We start from the raw sequence: 19,599 nt of genomic DNA, 5'->3' as shown, positions 1-19,599 counted from the left end.
ACACCCGCCGCCAAGAGACTCCGCCTGCTACTGACCGCCGCCATCTGGGACCGAGCACCCCAAAGGCAGCTTCAAGGAGTTCCCTGGCATGGCACTTCTTCAAACAATGTGCTGACGACAAGACCCGAGTGGTTTGCACGCTGTGCCATCAGAGCCTGAAGCGAGGCATTAACGTTCTGAACCTTAGCACAACCTGCATGACCAGGCACCTGCATGCAAAGCATGAACTGCAGTGGAGTAAACACCTTAAAAACAAGGAACTCACTCAGGCTCCCCCTGCTACCTCTTCTGCTGCTGCCGCCTCGGCCTCTTCTGCTGCTGCCGCCTCGGCCTCTTCCTCCGCCTCTGGAGGAACGTTGGCACCTGCCGCCCAGCAAACATGGGATGTACCACCAACACCACCACCTGCGTCACCAAGCATCTCAACCATGTCACACGGCAGCGTTCAGCTCTCCATCTCACAAACATTTGAGAGAAAGCGTAAATTCCCACCTAGCCACCCTCGATCCCTGGCCCTGAATGCCAGGATTTCTAAACTACTGGCCTATGAAATGCTGTAATTTAGGCTGGTGGACACAGACAGCTTCAAACAGCTCATGTCGCTTGCTGTCCCACAGTATGTTGTTCCCAGCCGGCACTACTTCTCCAAGAGAGCCGTGCCTTCCCTGCACAACCAAGTATCCGATAAAATCAAGTGTGCACTGCGCATTGCCATCTGTGGCAAGGTCCACTTAACCACAGATACGTGGACCCGTAAGCACGGCCAGGGACGCTATATCTCCCTAACTGCACACTGGGTAAATGTAGTGGCGGCTGGGCCCCAGGCGGAGAGCTGTTTGGCGCACGTCCTTCCGCCGCCAAGGATCGCAGGGCAACATTCTTTGCCTCCTGTCTCCTCCTCCTCCTACTCAGCTTCCTCCTCCTCTTCTTCCACCTGCTCATCCAGTCAGCCACACACCTTCACCACCAACTTCAGCACAGCCCGGGGTAAACGTCAGCAGGCCATTCTGAAACTCATATGTTTGGGAGACAGGCCCCACACCGCACAGGAGTTGTGGCGGGGTATAGAACAACAGACCGACGAGTGGTTGCTGCCGGTGAGCCTCAAGCCCGGCCTGGTGGTGTGCGATAATGGGCGAAATCTCGTTGCAGCTCTGGGACTAGCCGATTTGACGCACATCCCTTGCCTGGCGCATGTGCTGAATTTGGTGCAGAAGTTCATTCGCAACTACCCCGACATGTCAGAGCTGCTGCATAAAGTGCGGGCCGTCTGTTCGCGCTTCCGGCGTTCACATCCTGCCGCTGCTCGCCTGTCTGCGCTACAGCGTAACTTTGGCCTTCCCGCTCACCGCCTCATATGAAACGTGCCCACCAGGTGGAACTCCACCTTGCACATGCTGGACAGACTGTGCGAGCAGCAGCAGGCCATAGTGGAGTTTCAGCTGCAGCACGCACGGGTCAGTCGCACTGCGGAACAGCACCACTTCACCACCAATGACTGGGCCTCCATGCGAGACCTGTGTGCCCTGTTTCGAGTACTCCACCAACATGGCCAGTGGCGATGACGCCGTTATCAGCGTTACAATACCACTTCTATGTCTCCTTGAGAAAACACTTAGGGCGATGATGGAAGAGGAGGTGGCCCAGGAGGAGGAGGAGGAAGAGGGGTCATTTTTAGCACTTTCAGGCCAGTCTCTTCGAAGTGACTCAGAGGGAGTTTTGCAACAGCAGAGGCCAGGTACAAATGTGGCCAGACAGGGCCCACTACTGGAGGACGAGGAGGACGAGGATGAGGAGGAGGTGGAGGAGGATGAGGATGTAGCATGTTCACAGCGGGGTGGCACCCAACGCAGCTCGGGCCCATCACTGGTGCGTGGCTGGGGGGAAACGCAGGACGATGACGATACGCCTTCCACAGAGGACAGCTTGTCCTTACCTCTGGGCAGCCTGGCACACATGAGCGACTACATGCTGCAGTGCCTGCGCAACGACAGCAGAGTTGCCCACATTTTAACGTGTGCAGACTACTGGGTTGCCACCCTGCTGGATCCATGGTACAAAGACAATGTGCACACCTTACTTCCTGCACTGGAGCGTGATAGTAAGATGCGCGAGTACAAGCGCACGTTGGTAGACGCGCTACTGAGAGCATTCCCAAATGTCACAGGGGAACAAGTGGAAGCCCAAGGCGAAGGCAGAGGAGGAGCAAGAGGTCGCCAACGCAGCGGTGTCACGGCCAGCTCCTCTGAGGGCAGGGTTAGTATGGCAGAGATGTGGAAAAGTTTTGTCACCACGCCACAGCTAACTGCACCACCACCTGATACGGAACGTGTTAGCAGGAGGCAACATTTCACTAACATGGTGGAACAGTACCTGTGTACACCCCTCCACGTACTGACTGATGGTTCGGCCCCATTTAACTTCTGGGTCTCCAAATTGTCCACGTGGCCAGAGCTAGCCTTTTATGCCTTGGAGGTGCTGGCCTGCCCGGCGGCCAGCGTTTTGTCTGAACGTGTATTCAGCACGGCAGGGGGCGTCATTACAGACAAACGCAGCCGCCTGTCTACAGCCAATGTGGACAAGCTGACGTTCATAAAAATGAACCAGGCATGGATCCCACAGGACCTGTCCATCCCTTGTGCAGATTAGACATTAACTACCTCCCCTTAACCATATATTATTGTACTCCAGGGCACTTCCTCATTCAATCCTATTTTTATTTTCATTTTACCATTATATTGCGGGGCAACCCAAAGTTGAATGAACCTCTCCTCTGTCTGGGTGCCGGGGCCTAAAAATATCTGACAGTGGCCTGTTCCAGTGGTGGGTGACATGAAGCCTGATTCTCTGCTATGACATGAAGACTGATTCTCTGCTGACATGAAGCCAGATTCTCTGCTATGGGACCTCTCTCCTCTGCCTGGGTGCCTGGGCCTAAATATGTGACAATGGACTGTTCCAGTGGTGGGTGACGTGAAGCCTGATTCTCTGCTATGACATGAAGACTGATTCTCTGCTGACATGAAGCCTGAATCTCTGTTATGGGACCTCTCTCCTCTGTCTGGGTGCCGGGGCCTAAAAATATCTGACAGTGGCCTGTTCCAGTGGTGGGTGACATAAAGCCTGATTCTCTGCTATGACATGAAGACTTATTCTCTGCTGAGTCGCTGACATGAAGCCTGAATCTCTCTTATGGGACATCTCTCCTCTGTCTGGGTGCCGGGGCCTAAAAATATCTGACAGTGGCCTGTTCCAGTGTTGGGTGACATGAAGCCTGATTCTCTGCTATGACATGAAGACTGATTCTCTGCTGAGTCACTGACATGAAGCCTGAATCTCTGTTATGGGACCTCTCTCCTCTGTCTGGGTGCTGGGGCCTAAAAATATCTGACAGTGGCCTGTTCCAGTGGTGGGTGACATGAAGCCTGATTCTCTGCTATGACATGAAGACTGATTCTCTGCTGACATGAAGCCAGATTCTATGTTATGGGACCTCTGTCCTCTGTCTGGGTGTCGGGGCCTAAAAATATCTGACAGTGGCCTGTTCCAGTGGTGGGTGACATGAAGCCTGATTCTCTGCTATGACATGAAGACTGATTCTCTGCTGACATGAAGCCAGATTCTCTGCTATGGGACCTCTCTCCTCTGCCTGGGTGCCTGGGCCTAAATATGTGACAATGGACTGTTCCAGTGGTGGGTGACGTGAAGCATGATTCTCTGCTATGACATGAAGACTGATTCTCTGCTGACATGAAGCCAGATTCTCTGCTATGGGACCTCTCTCCAATTGATATTGGTTAATTTTTATTTATTTTATTTTTATTTTAATTCATTTCCCTATCCACATTTGTTTGCAGGGGATTTAACTACATTTTGCTGCCTTTTGCAGCCCTCTAGCCCTTTCCTGGGCTGTTTTACAGCCTTTTTAGTGCCGAAAAGTTCGGGTCCCCATTTACTTCAATGGGGTTCATGTTCGGGACGAAGTTCGGGTCGGGTTCGGAACATTTCCGGGAAGTTCGGCCGAACTTCTCGAACCCGAACATCCAGTTGTTCGCTCAACTCTATTAAAGAGTAAAACCTCAGAGATTGTTGTTATTGCAGGTAAACAAAGGGCCAGAAGAGAACCAGGGAACTGAGGAAATAGATTTTTTTGCCTAAAACTTGCTTAGCTCAGTTATATATTGCTGCCCATCATATTTACAGTGCTATATATTTTCTTTTCATAACTCGGACAACTCCTTTAAGGGTTCTATTGCACATTTGCCAGGCAACACTTGTACTTTTCAAGTTGCAAGTACAGGTGCAGCTCAGCAAATAGTGGCAAAAACTAAAAGAAGGGATGAATTAGACAAATGCATAGTACTAGCCAAGGGATAATGGAGATATGGAGAACCATGGAGATATAAATTTAAAAAGAAATAGAAATGCCTATATTTCATAGTCCAAGATACTCATAACCAGATGATAACAGAAACAAATCAATTAGCCAAACCATTTTGATAAACTTGGCAAATAAAGAGCAGGGGAAGTAGGCCCCTTTGAAGAACATTGTTACTCCTCAAAACAGAAATAAAATGTCTTGTTAGGCAAAACCAGATGGCAGGAAAAAATTATTAAAGAGGTGGTTAAGATACAAGTAAGGAATGGATTGCAATGGTTGGCAAGGAACAGGGCTAACTACCCTGTTCCTTCCCTCTTGTTAGGAGTGGGGTTGTCTTGCTTCCTGCCAGGAGGGGGAGTGGTAGTTCCTGTCCAGAGACAGAGAGAAGAGGAAGCTTGGAGCTCCTGCTCTTGTGAAGGATTATCCAGACTAATACTAGGCCAGTACAATATAAGTGCTAAATTGCAGCTGTCCAACGAGCCTCCATAAATCTTACTGGTAACAAAGAATTGCACTTGGAAATCATTGCTGTTGAATGTACCTGAAGTTACACTTTGCAAAAAAGACTGCTCTATGTTTACATTTGGCCTCATAGCACAACACCTCATTAGGGCCACTACCACTTTCACCCTCTGCACTGGCTCCTCAGGGGCTCACTGCAACCGCATGTAACCCAGAAACCTCTGCAGTGAGCCTCTGAGGGGCTGATGCAGAGGATGGGAGTGGTAGTGGCTTTGGCTATGACAGTGGCTTCCCTGAGACTGTTGCTCTCTAGGGCTGGTGCAGCAAAAGTAGGGGGCACTCTTTCTTCCCTCAGGGCACAGCATGATTCTAGGCCCGAGCCACTTTTCTAGACCTGGTGTGAGCGTGGAGAAGTCACAGATTGCGGCGCAACTAGCTGTTGCGTCGCAATCTGCGCCTGAAATATGCACAATATAGGTGTATATCAGCTTAATAAGTGACCCCCTTTGTTTATGTCTGAAAACTGCTTAGTCATTCCCATTGACTTGTATTGAGGTGCAATACAAGTCTGTAGCAGCCATGAACTGTAACATTGTTTCTGATAGGCTGGGCTTTTCCAGCTTCACCCCTCTCACTAGAAGGTTCTGGATCAGTTAAACAGTATAAAAGTAGATCAGTTAGAGCAGGCATCCTCAAACTGCGGCCCTCCAGCTGTTGTAAAACTACAACTCCCACAATGCTCTGCTGTAGGCTGATACCTGTAGGCTGTTTGGGCATGCTGGGAGTTGTAGTTTTGCAACAGCTGGAGGGCCGCAGTTTGAGGATGCCTGAGTTAAAACCTCTAGATGTCTACAGATAGGGACCAGTGTTTAGTAGGAGAGACTCTACCAGACTGCCCAAGTGACCAAGGTATCAGCCTTATGAAATACAGAAGGACAGCTAGCTCAGGCCCTCAGCACAGAACCCGTCTTCTGCCAGGGAACAGACTGGAGAAGCCAGCTTAGTGCATTGCCTGTATTGTTTTGCACTGGAGTTCCTCCAGTAAAAGGAGCACACTGGTTTACTACAAACCCTGACTCTCTGGATGTATTTCCCATTGGGTGCACCATGCTTTATCATCCCCTCCAGAAAGCAGCAAAACGTGGTGGTGATCGTAGGGAGCCACCTCAAACCTGGCCACTGTACCCTCACAGTAACATATGCAGGATCTGTACAGGGTTCTGTATACTGCCACTTTTCCCCTGCAAACTGCCTTGTCTGTGCTTTGCTCCCTATCTCCCTAGCTACCCTGCTGCTATTTAACAAACTATGAGAAGGGAGGGGGAGAGCAGAGAGAGCCATCAGAAACAGAAGTAGTGCTATGATGGATTTATGTCAGGTTCAGCAGCATCAGAAAATAGGTGTATGACTTACATTCTTTAGAAGCAATATATAGTAGGACATTTTGCATTTAGTAAACAATGAACAATAAAAGAAAATCAATGCAGTAACATAGGTCCCAACCATCCTGGATCTGGCAGGACAGTCCAGGTTTTTAATTGCTAATGGCTTATAACAGCCATTAGCAAGAGCTGAAGGACTTGCGATGACATCACCGTCATGTGATCAGTGCAGAATGGGCAGAGCTCAACTGTGGAGAGAAGTGGTGATGAAGGACCTGTGATGACATCACTATCATGTGATCAGTGCAGGAGGGTAAGAGCTCAGCCGTGGAGAGACAAAGAGGTGGTGGAAGGAGCTGTGATGATTGAGCTTTGTGTGGAGGAGAAGAAAGTGAAGAAGCATGGATTCAGTGTAAGAGCCAGGGAAATGCTGGGATTTGTAGTCGTCACCACTTATGCTTCCTATCTGTAATGGCCTCTGAAATCACATAATAACAGCCTGGACATGCTGGGAGTTGTAATCTTCTCCTCTTATACCTCCTCCCTGTAACATCTAATAGCAAACACTTGGAGGCAGCGAGGAAGGGCGTTAAATATCTTAAGAAGGTGTCAAGTTTGGTGAGTAAAACAATCATTTATCTTATAGATTTGGCTGATGCTGTTACATAGATTATGGTTTCCTTTCTGTGTGTTGTATCATTATCCACTCTTTTGGGGGTGTGATGTCCAACTATTTGGGGTTATGAATGTGGTCACCTTACCGCCAGTACACACACACAGTAATAATGACGACTGTGTGTGCCCAGGCGAGGCCCAAGCTGTAATGGATGTAATGAGGCCCCAGCCATGCTCTCTCCAGCAGGGGCGATGCAGTCACATTGCTTGCTGGATTGAGTAGAAGAACATATGGGCTGAGGATCATCTCCTGACGCGTCCTCGTCTGCTCATCCCAGCAGGTGCAATTACCTCTCTGCATCGCACCTGCTGAGGAGAGGTGGATGCACTCTGCTTATCAGGAGAACAGGACTAGGTAAGGATTATCTATTTTTATTTTATTTATACCACGGTTCCTTCACTTATATTAGGTGGAGTACCACTGTGTGGGGGCACTAAGGCGGAATACTACTGTGAAGATGGATTAAGGTGGCATAACTACTGTGTGGGCCTGTTTTTTTTTTGGCATTTGTGGACGGTCTTAATTACTCATGGAAGGGGGGAAGAAGTTACTGGTGGGGGGCATTAAAAAATTTGCTATGGGGATCAACCCAACCTTTTCTATTGAGGCCCCTGAGAGAGGATCTGACTCATGTGCAGAAGGAGGTGTGCCAAAATATATGAGTGATCATTATCACTCTTGACTCTCTTGGCCCGTCTCCTTCTGCAATTTTACAAAATCTGGTTTATTATCGTGAGCCTCTTCTACAGGGCAGCAACCCAAGATGTTGTATCAGGAGACAATTGTTAGTGATGTCAGAAAAGCATGTAAGTGATGCACTAGGTGGAAAACTAGGTGGGGACATTCAGTGAAGCTGCAGTAGCCATTTTGCTGAATGCTGTGTGTATTCTGTCTGGACACTGAGATCTAGTGTCTGATCTACAGTGTGATCTAGTATAAGGTATTTATTAGAGCCTAAGGGGGTATAACTACTGTTTGGGGGCACAACTACTTTGTGGGGGCACTAAATGAGCATAATTACTGTATTGGGGCACTAAGGGGGCATTCTACTGCGGGGGCACTATGGAGGCATAACTACTATGTGGGAGCACTAAGGGGAAATTCTACTGTGTGGGAGCGATAATGTATTCTACTGTGTGGGGAAACTAAGGGTCCATAGCTACTATGTGGGAGCACTAAGAAGGCATTATACTGTTTGGGTGTAAAGATAGACAGTGGAGTTGGAGTGGCTTAGCATTAAAAAATGTCCGATATTGTCCCTCTTTGGGCTTTTTAAAAGTTAGGAGGTATGCAATATTGTTCATAGCCTTTTATCTGTATGTCAATGAAGGAGAGTTGGGGCTCTGTATTAATAAATGAGCTCCAACTTCTATAATGGTATATAAAAAATTAATCAGCACAGAACTGTGTGCCTATTTTGAATTTTAAAAAATATGCCCAAGAGTAGATTTTCATTTGAAGGGCTTTTCCGGGTCTTTGATAATGATGACCTATCGTTATGATAGCTGTGGCCAATGAAACTAACAAAGTGTACAGAGCTTGAAGAACTGAAGAAGACAGCTCTGCATACTGTGTAGTAGCTATGCTGGCTTCCTGCAGCTCAGCTCCCATTCACTAAGGATAGAATAGATCATCAATATCAAAGTCCTTGAAACCCCCTTTAAGACCATGATTAAATGAAGCAGTAATGTAGAAACAAAATGAAGTAATGAACAGACCATACCTTGCTAGAGATGAAGTTAAGAAAAACATCATCATTAATGTACTTCTTCATGTCGTATTCTGATAGTACTTTACTATAAGCACTGTCAATTATCTTTCTTCTAAATAAAATTGCATATTTCGTAGAGTCTGCTTCTTCCTTCAACTGGGAAATGTTAAGTCAAAGTTAAATAGCTGGTATGATAAAATCAGTATTCTTAAGAGTCTGCCCATAATGAGTGCCAATCGGCAATATAGTAAGTTAGTCTGCACTCATTTATCTTCATTTTTATGTTGCTATTTAATGTGATAGGATTGTACACAAGACTCTCAACCTCTTCACATATACAGTAGTTAATATAATTGTTGGCAGCACTCACCCTGCTGTTTACACAGGGAAATGTGCTGCCAACATATTTACATCCACATAAAAGATCAACAGCAAACAGGGATCAGCTTCGATCATTGCCCTGTGTAAAAGGCCATCTAGTTATTAAAATGTCAAGATATTTCCCTATACAGTAAGCGAAAGATAGCCATTCAGTCCTGCATATAATCAGTCTATTCTCAGTACATCTATTCTGATATAAGGGTACGTGTATATTCACATTCTGTGGATTTATTCCAGAAAAAATCATTTCATGCATCTGACTTTTTTTTCTGCAGCATGTGCATGGCCTTACGGAAGGAAGGTAGACATAGAGCTAATTTTCAGTCCTAGAATATTCTGCAACCAATCTGCAAACATAATCAGACAGAACACTGAATAGACCAGGGGTAGGCAACCTCCGGCACTCCAGCTGTTGTGAAACTATAACTCCCAGTATGCATACTTGCCCTGCTCTTCTAAAAACTCTCATAGAAATGAATGGAGCATGTTGGGAATTGTAGTTTCACAACAGCTGGAGTGCCGAAGGTTGCTGATCCCTGGAATAGACAATTCTCTGACTTGTTTACTGAGCAAAGAAGAGGTCAGTGAAACCTGGTGCAACAATCTGTTAGGCCCCTTGCAGACGAGCGTGCCCGGATTAGGTCCGGATGCGTTGCATCTGCGATCAGGGAAAATCATGCGAGTTCGTATGCAATTTCAGTCAGTTTTGACTGCGATTGCGCTGCATGCTCAGTTTTTATCACGCGTGTGCAATGCGTTTTGCACGCGTGTGAGAAAAAACTGATTGTGGTACCCAGACCCGAACTTCTTCACAGAAGTTCAGGTTTGGGTTAGGTGTTCTGTAGATTGTATTATTTCCCCTTATAACATGGTTATGGTTCTTTCGTCTTCTTTCAGGACCTGAAAAAGGAGCTTTGATGAAGTAATCGCGCTGACCACGCGCGAACAAGCGGATGAGGTGAGTTAATTAATTTTATTTTTTTAACCCCTCAAGCCACATTTTAGTAAGCATTCTATAACCATGTAAGGGTACTTTCACACTAGCGTTTTTCTATTCCTGCACTGAGTTCCGTCAAAAGGGCTCAATGCCGGAAAAGAACTGATCAGGCATATCCCCATGCATTCTGAATGGAAAGTAATCCGTTCAGTTTGCATCAGGATGTCTTCAGTTCAGTCATTTTGACTGATCAGGCAAAAGAGAAAACCGCAGCATGCTACGGTTTTATCTCCGGCGAAAAAAACTGAAAACTTGCCTGAATGCCGGCATTTTTTTCCATAGGAATGTATTAGTGCCAGATCCGGCATTCGAAATACTGCATGCGCAGACCGAAAAAAAAGGTGAAAAAAATGAATACCAGATCCGTTTTGCCGGATGAAGCCAGAAAGACGGATCCAGCATTTCAATGCATTTTTCTGACTGATCAGGCAGATCCTGATCAGTCTTACAAATGCCATCAGTTGGCATACGTTTTGCCGGATCCGGCAGGCAGTTCCGGAGACAGAACTGCTTGCCAGATCACTCTGCCGCAAGTGTGAAAGTAGCCTTATAAGGGAAAATAATAAAATCTACAGAACACCTAACCCAAACCCGAACTGAAGAAGTCCGGGTTCGGGTCTGGGTACCACAATCATTTTTTTCTCACGCGAGTGCAAAACGCATTGCACTCGCGCAGAAAAAACTGAGCAACGCAACTGCAGTCAAAACTGGCTGAAATTGCTTACGCACTCGCACAATTTTCCCTGATTGCAGACACAACACATCCTAATCTGGACACGCTCGTCTGCAAGGGGCCTTAGTTATGGCACTATTCCCCGCTCTGAATTAAGAAAAAAGACACTCAACACCATGATTTCTTTTTTCTTGTATACAGTGGTAACTACAGCTATGTATACTGTATGTGTATGTATTATAAGAAATATATTCATTACAATTTTTAAAGCGCTATTCCAGTTACTATTCTTTCCTTGTCTATGAGACTGCTGGAAATACAGGGAGTGCAGAATTATTAGGCGAATGAGTATTTTGACCACATCATCCTCTTTATGCATGTTGTCTTACTCCAAGCTGTATAGGCTCGAAAGCCTACTACCAATTAAGCATATTAGGTGATGTGCATCTCTGTAATGAGAAGGGGTGTGGTCTAATGACATCAACACCCTATATCAGGTGTGCATAATTATTAGGCAACTTCCTTTCCTTTGGCAAAATGGGTCAAAAGAAGGACTTGACAGGCTCAGAAAAGTCAAAAATAGTGAGATATCTTGCAGAGGGATGCAGCACTCTTAAAATTGCAAAGCTTCTGAAGCGTGATCATCTAACAATCAAGCGTTTCATTCAAAATAGTCAACAGGGTCGCAAGAAGCGTGTGGAAAAACCAAGGCGCAAAATAACTGCCCATGAACTGAGAAAAGTCAAGCGTGCAGCTGCCAAGATGCCACTTGCCACCAGTTTGGCCATATTTCAGAGCTGCAACATCACTGGAGTGCCCAAAAGCACAAGGTGTGCAATACTCAGAGACATGGCCAAGGTAAGAAAGGCTGAAAGACGACCACCACTGAACAAGACACACAAGCTGAAACGTCAAGACTGGGCCAAGAAATATCTTAAGACTGATTTTTCTAAGGTTTTATGGACTGATGAAATGAGAGTGAGTCTTGATGGGCCAGATGGATGGGCCCGTGGCTGGATTGGTAAAGGGCAGAGAGCTCCAGTCCGACTCAGACGCCAGCAAGGTGGAGGTGGAGTACTGGTTTGGGCTGGTATCATCAAAGATGAGCTTGTGGGGCCTTTTCGGGTTGAGGATGGAGTCAAGCTCAACTCCCAGTCCTACTGCCAGTTTCTTGAAGACACCTTCTTCAAGCAGTGGTACAGGAAGAAGTCTGCATCCTTCAAGAAAAACATGATTTTCATGCAGGACAATGCTCCATCACACGCGTCCAAGTACTCCACAGCGTGGCTGGCAAGAAAGGGTATAAAAGAAGAAAATCTAATGACATGGCCTCCTTGTTCACCTGATCTGAACCCCATTGAGAACCTGTGGTCCATCATCAAATGTGAGATTTACAAGGAGGGAAAACAGTACACCTCTCTGAACAGTGTCTGGGAGGCTGTGGTTGCTGCTGCACGCAATGTTGATGGTGAACAGATCAAAACACTGACAGAATCCATGGATGGCAGGCTTTTGAGTGTCCTTGCAAAGAAAGGTGGCTATATTGGTCACTGATTTGTTTTTGTTTTGTTTTTGAATGTCAGAAATGTATATTTGTGAATGTTGAGATGTTATATTGGTTTCACTGGTAAAAATAAATAATTGAAATGGGTATATATTTGTTTTTTGTTAAGTTGGCTAATAATTATGCACAGTAATAGTCACCTGCACACACAGATATCCCCCTAAAATAGCTAAAACTAAAAACAAACTAAAAACTACTTCCAAAAATATTCAGCTTTGATATTAATGAGTTTTTTGGGTTCATTGAGAACATGGTTGTTGTTCAATAATAAAATTAATCCTCAAAAATACAACTTGCCTAATAATTCTGCACTCCCTGTAGTCAAGCGCGCTGCTGTGATTATCTCTGACAGTCCAAGACAGAATGAAAAGAGTAGAAGGGCACTTTCTGGACCTGCAGCTCCATCAGGATGAGGTTAATAGCTAGGTTTTCAGGATCATGGGGGCCCAGTGGTCAGACCTGCACTGAACAGTTAGATATCCCCTATCCTGTCCTATCCAGTGGATAGGTTACACTTTTACTGGCATATTTCTGGTCATGCACTGAATTTTCTATTATTTCCATTCCACTCAATTCTACTGCTATCCTAGGACTCCCAGAAATGTATGTGTGAATTAGGGTACTTTCTCACTTGCGTTAGAGGATTCCGGCAGGCAGTTCCGTTACCGGAACTGCCTGCCGGATCCAGAAATCCGTATGCAAACGGATAGCATTTGTTTCCGGATCCGGATGCGGATCCGTTTGACAAATGCATTGAAACACCGGATCTGTCTCTCCGGTGTCATCTGGAAAAACAGATCCGGTATTTATTTTTTTCACATTTTTAAAGGTCTGCGCATGCGCAAATCAAGATCAGGATCCGGTTTTCCGGAACACTTAGTACCGGATCCAGCATTAATACATTTCAATGGAAATTAATGCTGTATCCAGCATTCCGGCAAGTGTTCCAGAATTTTGGCCGGAGAAAATACTGCAGCATTATGCAGTATTTTCTCCCGCCAAATACCGTAAGAGTGACTGAACTGAAGACATCCTGATGCATACTGAACGGAATGCTTTCCATTCAGAATGCATTAGGATAAAACGGAAGTGTTTTTTTCCGGTATTGAGCCCCTGTGACGGAACTCAATACCGGAAAACTTTAATGCTAGTGTGAAAGTACCCTTAACAGATGTCTGCAGATGCATGGTTAGGTTTATTAATTTAGGTTGCTAGCAAAAAATTACATCATATTTAAATCTTTCCCTGTCTGACGCTTACTGTGCAATAGCTACAGTATCCCAAACTGAAAGAATAACAAACCTCCAGCAGCCCTTTAAGTTTATAGGGATAGTAGTCTATTTTTTTTTTATTTTTTGCCAAGTTTTGAAAAAATACATCAAAACCACAATCTATGCCATGTGAATAAACTCTAAATCACTACTGAGTCTGACAGAAACTGGTTTTCTGTGTACTCCAGGCAGAGTCAACTAACTGCTCTCCTGGGGTCTAAAGTACAATGTCTACTATGTAGGAGAACAAATGGAAAGGAAAGTGACACGATTATGCACAATAGATAAGAATAATATATATCTTGCCAGATAGCACCTAGAATACTTTGGACTATATTCGATCATGGCATCTGGTATTGAAGCTGAGCTACATTCAAGTAAATCTCAGACAATTCCTTTAATAAATATCATATATAATGCTCAACCTTCTGCAGAAATGCTGCCACTGTTTTTTTTTTACCTTTTTCCCCAAGGCATAGGAATTTGCAATATTTGTACTAGTTGATTTGTGAACATAATGTCCTATTCTCACTTTGAGAATGGAATAAATTATCTGTTGTTATATATTATTATTATTTAGCACTATCTCTGGATACTCCACTGCATGGAACAATTTTCATATCTGATGAGAATTGCAAGTGATACACCCTGCAAATGATGAAGCTTCGCTTTCAGCTCCTCACATGCATTATGTCCCGTTACCCGCTGTCATCTTATTACTCAGAGGATGTATCATTGGTAATATACATACTGTATATGCAGTATAAAATACATCTTTTCTTTTATTCTACCCCCCTAACTTGGGCACATCTTATCATCAGGTGCATACAATAGTCCAAACAAAATGGAATTTGTTGATGTGATTCTTTTTATATAAGCATTTGGATATACAACATTAAACAAAAAGGAAAGAATTAACTTACTGTTTCAAGCATGTCTTTTGAATGTCTAGGAAAATCTTCATCCCAGTCTTCATCTAAGTCATCATACCAGTCAAAATGATGATAATTTCTTGAAGATTCTTCAAAACTTTTTCTCCGTGCAGTCAAAGAGAATGCCTGCATGAGCTTGCTGTTGCTCCTTGATCCCACTCTAACGATACTGCAGCGGCTGGATTTATATATACCTGAAAACAAACACCCTGTGAATGTCTAAAAGTGAAGTAAGTAGAAGTACTTGTATGTGTACAAGTGTCATGGCGAGTCGTCATATCGCATAAATGTCTGCCGCTGATTACCAGGTTTAATTAACAGGTTTTGATCCAGGGTAATTGATCATTTTCCACTGTACAAGTGTGTTTCGCATGAATACAATGGTGCATATTATATGTGTTCTATATTCTTAAGGAGGACCTGTCACCTCTCCTGACATGTCTGTTTTTCAAACTAATTCCATTCCCCAACTCTTTGTTGTGCCATTCCTTTAGTATTTCTTTTAGACGTTTTTGAATGAATTGCCAGCAGTCTGAAATAGAGGTCCATCTGGGTATGGTAACACCCAGATGGATATCTATTGCAGACTGCAGGCAATTCATTTATACATCTTTATTAGAAGTAATAGAAGAATGGCACAACACATAGTCAAAAGAATAGATGCTCCAGACCGATTATTACATTGGGAATACAAGTAGTTGCGAAAATAGACATGTAAGGAGAGGTAACATGGCAGTAAAGATAAGAAAAATAGGAAAACACTGTACGTTTTCATCACTTAAAATGAATCCATAACAAACAACACAAATGTGTGTTCTAAGAGAAATCCACATTTCCTCCAACTTCATATCCATGCCTTGCTAGAGACCAGGAGCAGATGGAGCTCTGTGTGTAACATTTGTATAAGATTGATTTAAAATGCTGCCTCTTGTTTAGAAGTCTTGTGTCCATTTAGTTGCAGTAAAAACAATGTTACATTTATATCAACCATTACATAGGGCAATTAATTGTAGGATAACCAAAGGCCCTTTTACACGGGCCAGTTATCAGGGATGAGAATTTGTAGGAGCGCTCATTCCGGATAACTACCCTGTGTGAAGGTGCCGCCAATCCCCCAATGAATAAGCAATCGCTTGCTCATCAGAATCTTTTCCCACAAACCTATATATCAATCTACTCAGCTCTTTCTGCTCTATAATATGCTGCCTTAGGTTATACCATGTTCAAAGTTAAAGTTGTATACTTTTTTATTATTTTATGTGGAACAGCTCACTGCTAAATCTGAGTGGTTGAGTTACAATTTTTTTTCTTTAAACCTGATTTAGCCCGCTCCTGGTGCTATTGGAATACACTTCAACATAAAGCATTATACCTTCCAGAAATTGATCTAGAGCATGGTTGGTGTAGCAAACGATCAGTATGGGCCCGTGTCCTTGCTTCCAAATATGTCCATTATTCAGAAGAGCATGAACAATTTTCATTCCAACATATGTCTTTCCTGTAGGCAAAGGCAGAAGAATCTTGCTTAAAGGAAATGTTTAAGCACAAAGTGACCTATTGTTTAAATGACGTTTTTAACATATTTTTAAATAATTTTTGATGATGTTATTTTTTAATTGTTCATGTTACTATCTATTTTTAAACAAAAGCCATAAAATTCTGCAGTTTTCGCACTGGCTATTAAGCCTAATAATAGGCTGCACTTCTAGGTCTGTACAGATCACTTTACTGTAGATACCTGCTTATCTGTCATTCTAATCCTGCCTGTAATGATATCACCTCTGTGTATAATGACCTTTGCACAGGTCACAGAGCATGCCTACAAAACTCTCCAATAGAAGTCAATGAGGTCTCCTCCATTGTGTCTATGGCTCATGGGGCTGCCGTAAAACAATTTTCTTAATGCTTTCTAAATGCTGTTACGAACAACTCATGGAATATGCCTGCCCCATAATCATGTTCAAGAAATAAAATGAAAAAAATCTACAATCAGAAAATAAAAAGAGATCAGAAAAAAGGATGTGTTGTTATCTGGTTTTAACTGGCAGATAACATTTTGGCGACACATTTCCTTTAAAGTTGTATAGGTCTGAGGGCTAAAAACAGTCAGATTGTTCTATGTCTATGTCATGAATGATTGACCACTCAATCATTCATGGGCTATACCAAGGATAGGCTATTAATGTTAGTCCTAGGAAAACCCCTTTAAATTTTAATGAGTTTCCAGTGGTCCAACAATGATAGGAGAAATACAATGGGTGCAATGTATTATTGCTTCTACGCCAGTTTTCTTGTGTAGAAAAGTTGCAATTTTTTGTGCAACACCCATTTTGCACAAAAGTTTGCAGTTGTTCCCTACCTTTAAAAAAAAAGGGTGTGTGACATGGGCAGGAGGGTGTTGGGCCTATGCAACCCAACCCATTTATCATTACTTTTGCCAGAAAATTGGCTTAAATGACACCAGAAATCTACATCTACTACTTACATAGATTTCTGTTTCTGATACCTGCAACAAAATTATTAAGAGCCGCTTAATAATGTCCTGCTCTGTGGTGTACTATTATGGCACAAAGTACAGGTAGTTAAAGGGGTTATGCCATGACTGATGTAAAAAATGAAAATCAGACATATAGTATATGACAATCTTTTTCTAACAAAACTAGAACAAGCCTTCTATCTCACATGGATCCAGAGCTTCCCCCATTTATTGCTCCAATTAGATTTTCTTCAGGTTGGCAGCTCAAGAGGTGTGTCCATTCTGCTGAAGCTCTCTCCTTGTAACTCTCAAAGCTTCTAACAGCAGATATAGCTGATGGCAGTTGAATGATCAAACTGAGCATGTCAGACCACATCAGTAGCATTTTTGCAACAGAAAGTAAATTAGTAAAATAACTTGTGTTTCATGCTGAATTATAGTTAAAATAACATTTAATGGTGGCACAACCACTTTAATGCTTTGCGATGTAATAATACATCATGGAGATGGCACTGGCTCAGGAGCTGGGTTTACACGCTTGTGAGTGTCAGCTGTATTATACAGCTGTCAGTTTTACATCTCAGATGCCGTGCTTTATTGTAGAAGGTCCCCAGGCTTTACATATTCAGGCCACTATTATATCCTGCCAATCAGAATTGCTATACACTGAAATACAAAAGTATTACACTGTAGAGTACAAGCAATCTAAAGATTGCAGGTCCACTAAGAAGACTTAAGACTAAATAAAGTTGAATAAATAAAATAATTTTATTTTTATTATTCAAAATTAAGATAAAAAACTTTCTTGTACACATACAGTCAGGTCCATAAATATTGGGACATTGACACAATTCTAAAATGTTTGGCTCTATACACCACCTCAATGGATTTGACATGAAATTAACAAGATGTGCTTTAACTACAGACTGTTAGCTTTAATTTGAGGGTATTTACATCCAAATCAGGTGAACGGTGTAGGAATTACAATAGTTTGCATATGTGCCTCCCACTTGTTAAGGAACCAAAAGTAATGGGACAGAATAATAATCATAAATCAAGCTTTCACTTTTTAATACTTGGTTGCAAATCCTTTGCAGTCAATTACAGCCTGAAGTCTGGAACGCATAGACATCACCAGACGCTGGGTTTCATCCCTGGTGATGCTCTGCCAGGCCTCTATTGTAACTGTCTTCAGTTCCTGCTTGTTCTTGTGGCATTTTCCCTTCAGTTTTGTCTTCAGCAAGTGAAATGCATGCTCAATCGGATTCAGGTCACGTGATTGACTTGGCCATTGCATAACATTCCACTTCTTTCCCTTAAAAAACGTTTTGGTTGCTTTTGCGGTATGCTTTGGGTCATAGTCCATCTGCACTGTGAAGCGCCGTCCAATGAGTTCTGAAGCATTTGGCTGAATATGAGCAGATAATATTGCTCGAAACACTTCAGAATTCATCCTGCTGCTTTTGTCAGCAGTCACAACATCAATAAATACAAGAGAACCAGTTCTATTGGCGGCCATACATGCCCACGCCATGACACTACCACCACAATGCTTTACTGATGAGGTGGTATGCTTAGGATCATGAGCAGTTCCTTTACTTCTCCATACTCTTCTATTCCCATCACTCTGGTACAAGTTGATCTTGGTCTCATCTGTCCATAGGATGTTGTTCCAGAATTGTGAAGGCTTTTTTAGATGTCGTTTGGCAAACTCTAATCTGGCCTTCCCGTTTTTGAGGCTCACCAATGGTTTACATCTTGTGGTGAACCCTCTGTATTCACTCTGGTGAAGTCTTCTCTTGATTGTTGACTTTGACACACATACACCTACCTCCTGGAGAGTGTTCTTGATCTGGCCAACTGTTGTAAAGGGTGTTTTCTTCACCAGGGAAAGAATTCTTCGGTCATCCACCACAGTTGTTTTCCGTGGTCTTCCGGGTCTTTTGATGTTACTGAGCCCACCGGTGCATTCCTTCTTTTTAAGAATGTTCCAAACAGTTGTTTTGGCCACGCCTAATGTTATTGCTATCTCTCTGATGGGTTTGTTTTGGTTTTTTCAGCCTAATGATGGCTTGCTGCAATGATAGTGACAGCTCTTTGGATCTCATCTTGAGAGTTGACAGCAACTGATTCCAAATGCAAATAGCACACTTGAAATGAACTCTGGACCTTTTATCTGCTCATTATAATTGGGATAATGAGGGAATAACACACACCTGGCCATGGAACAGCTTAGAAGCCAATTGTCCCATTACTTTTGGTCCTTAACAAGTGGGAGGCACATATGCAAACTGTTATAATTCCTACACCGTTCACCTGATTTGGACATAAATACCCTCAAATTAAAGCTGACAGTCTGCAGGTAAAGCACATCTTGTTTGTTTCATTTCAAATCCATTGTGGTGGTGTATAGAGCCAAAAATTTTATAATTGTGTCAATGTCCCAATATTTATGGACCTGACTGTATATATTAACCATAATTTGTATAACCACATCGCACATCTGCAACAACCGATTAACTTATGCTACATTTTAATTTTTAAATGTATTAAAACAAAAAACATATACATTTTCTATCTCTATAATCATACTGACCCTCATAGTAAATGTCATTTTTACCATGCAGTGAAGACCAAAAAAATCAAAACCCTAAAAGCAATGACGGTATTGGATGCTATTTTTTTTGTAGCCC

General features: G+C 43.3%; 1 protein-coding gene across 2 annotated transcripts in view; it reads right to left on the bottom strand.

Moving 5' to 3' along the window:
• Positions 1-19,599, bottom strand: part of LOC121002769 (NFX1-type zinc finger-containing protein 1-like) — a 291,483-nt gene that overhangs the window by 135,063 nt on the left and 136,821 nt on the right. For both annotated transcript variants that reach the window (XM_040434303.1, XM_040434304.1), the window contains 3 exons: positions 15,803-15,928; positions 14,422-14,624; positions 8,625-8,768 (listed from right to left, as the gene is read on the bottom strand). In XM_040434303.1, the coding sequence (XP_040290237.1) occupies positions 8,625-8,768; positions 14,422-14,624; positions 15,803-15,928 (473 nt within the window). The remainder of the gene's footprint in view (positions 1-8,624; positions 8,769-14,421; positions 14,625-15,802; positions 15,929-19,599) is intronic.

The sequence above is a fragment of the Bufo bufo genome, chromosome 5 (genome assembly GCF_905171765.1).
Source record: "Bufo bufo chromosome 5, aBufBuf1.1, whole genome shotgun sequence".
NCBI lineage: Eukaryota > Metazoa > Chordata > Amphibia > Anura > Bufonidae > Bufo > Bufo bufo.
This window is presented reverse-complemented; position numbering and strand designations above follow the sequence as displayed.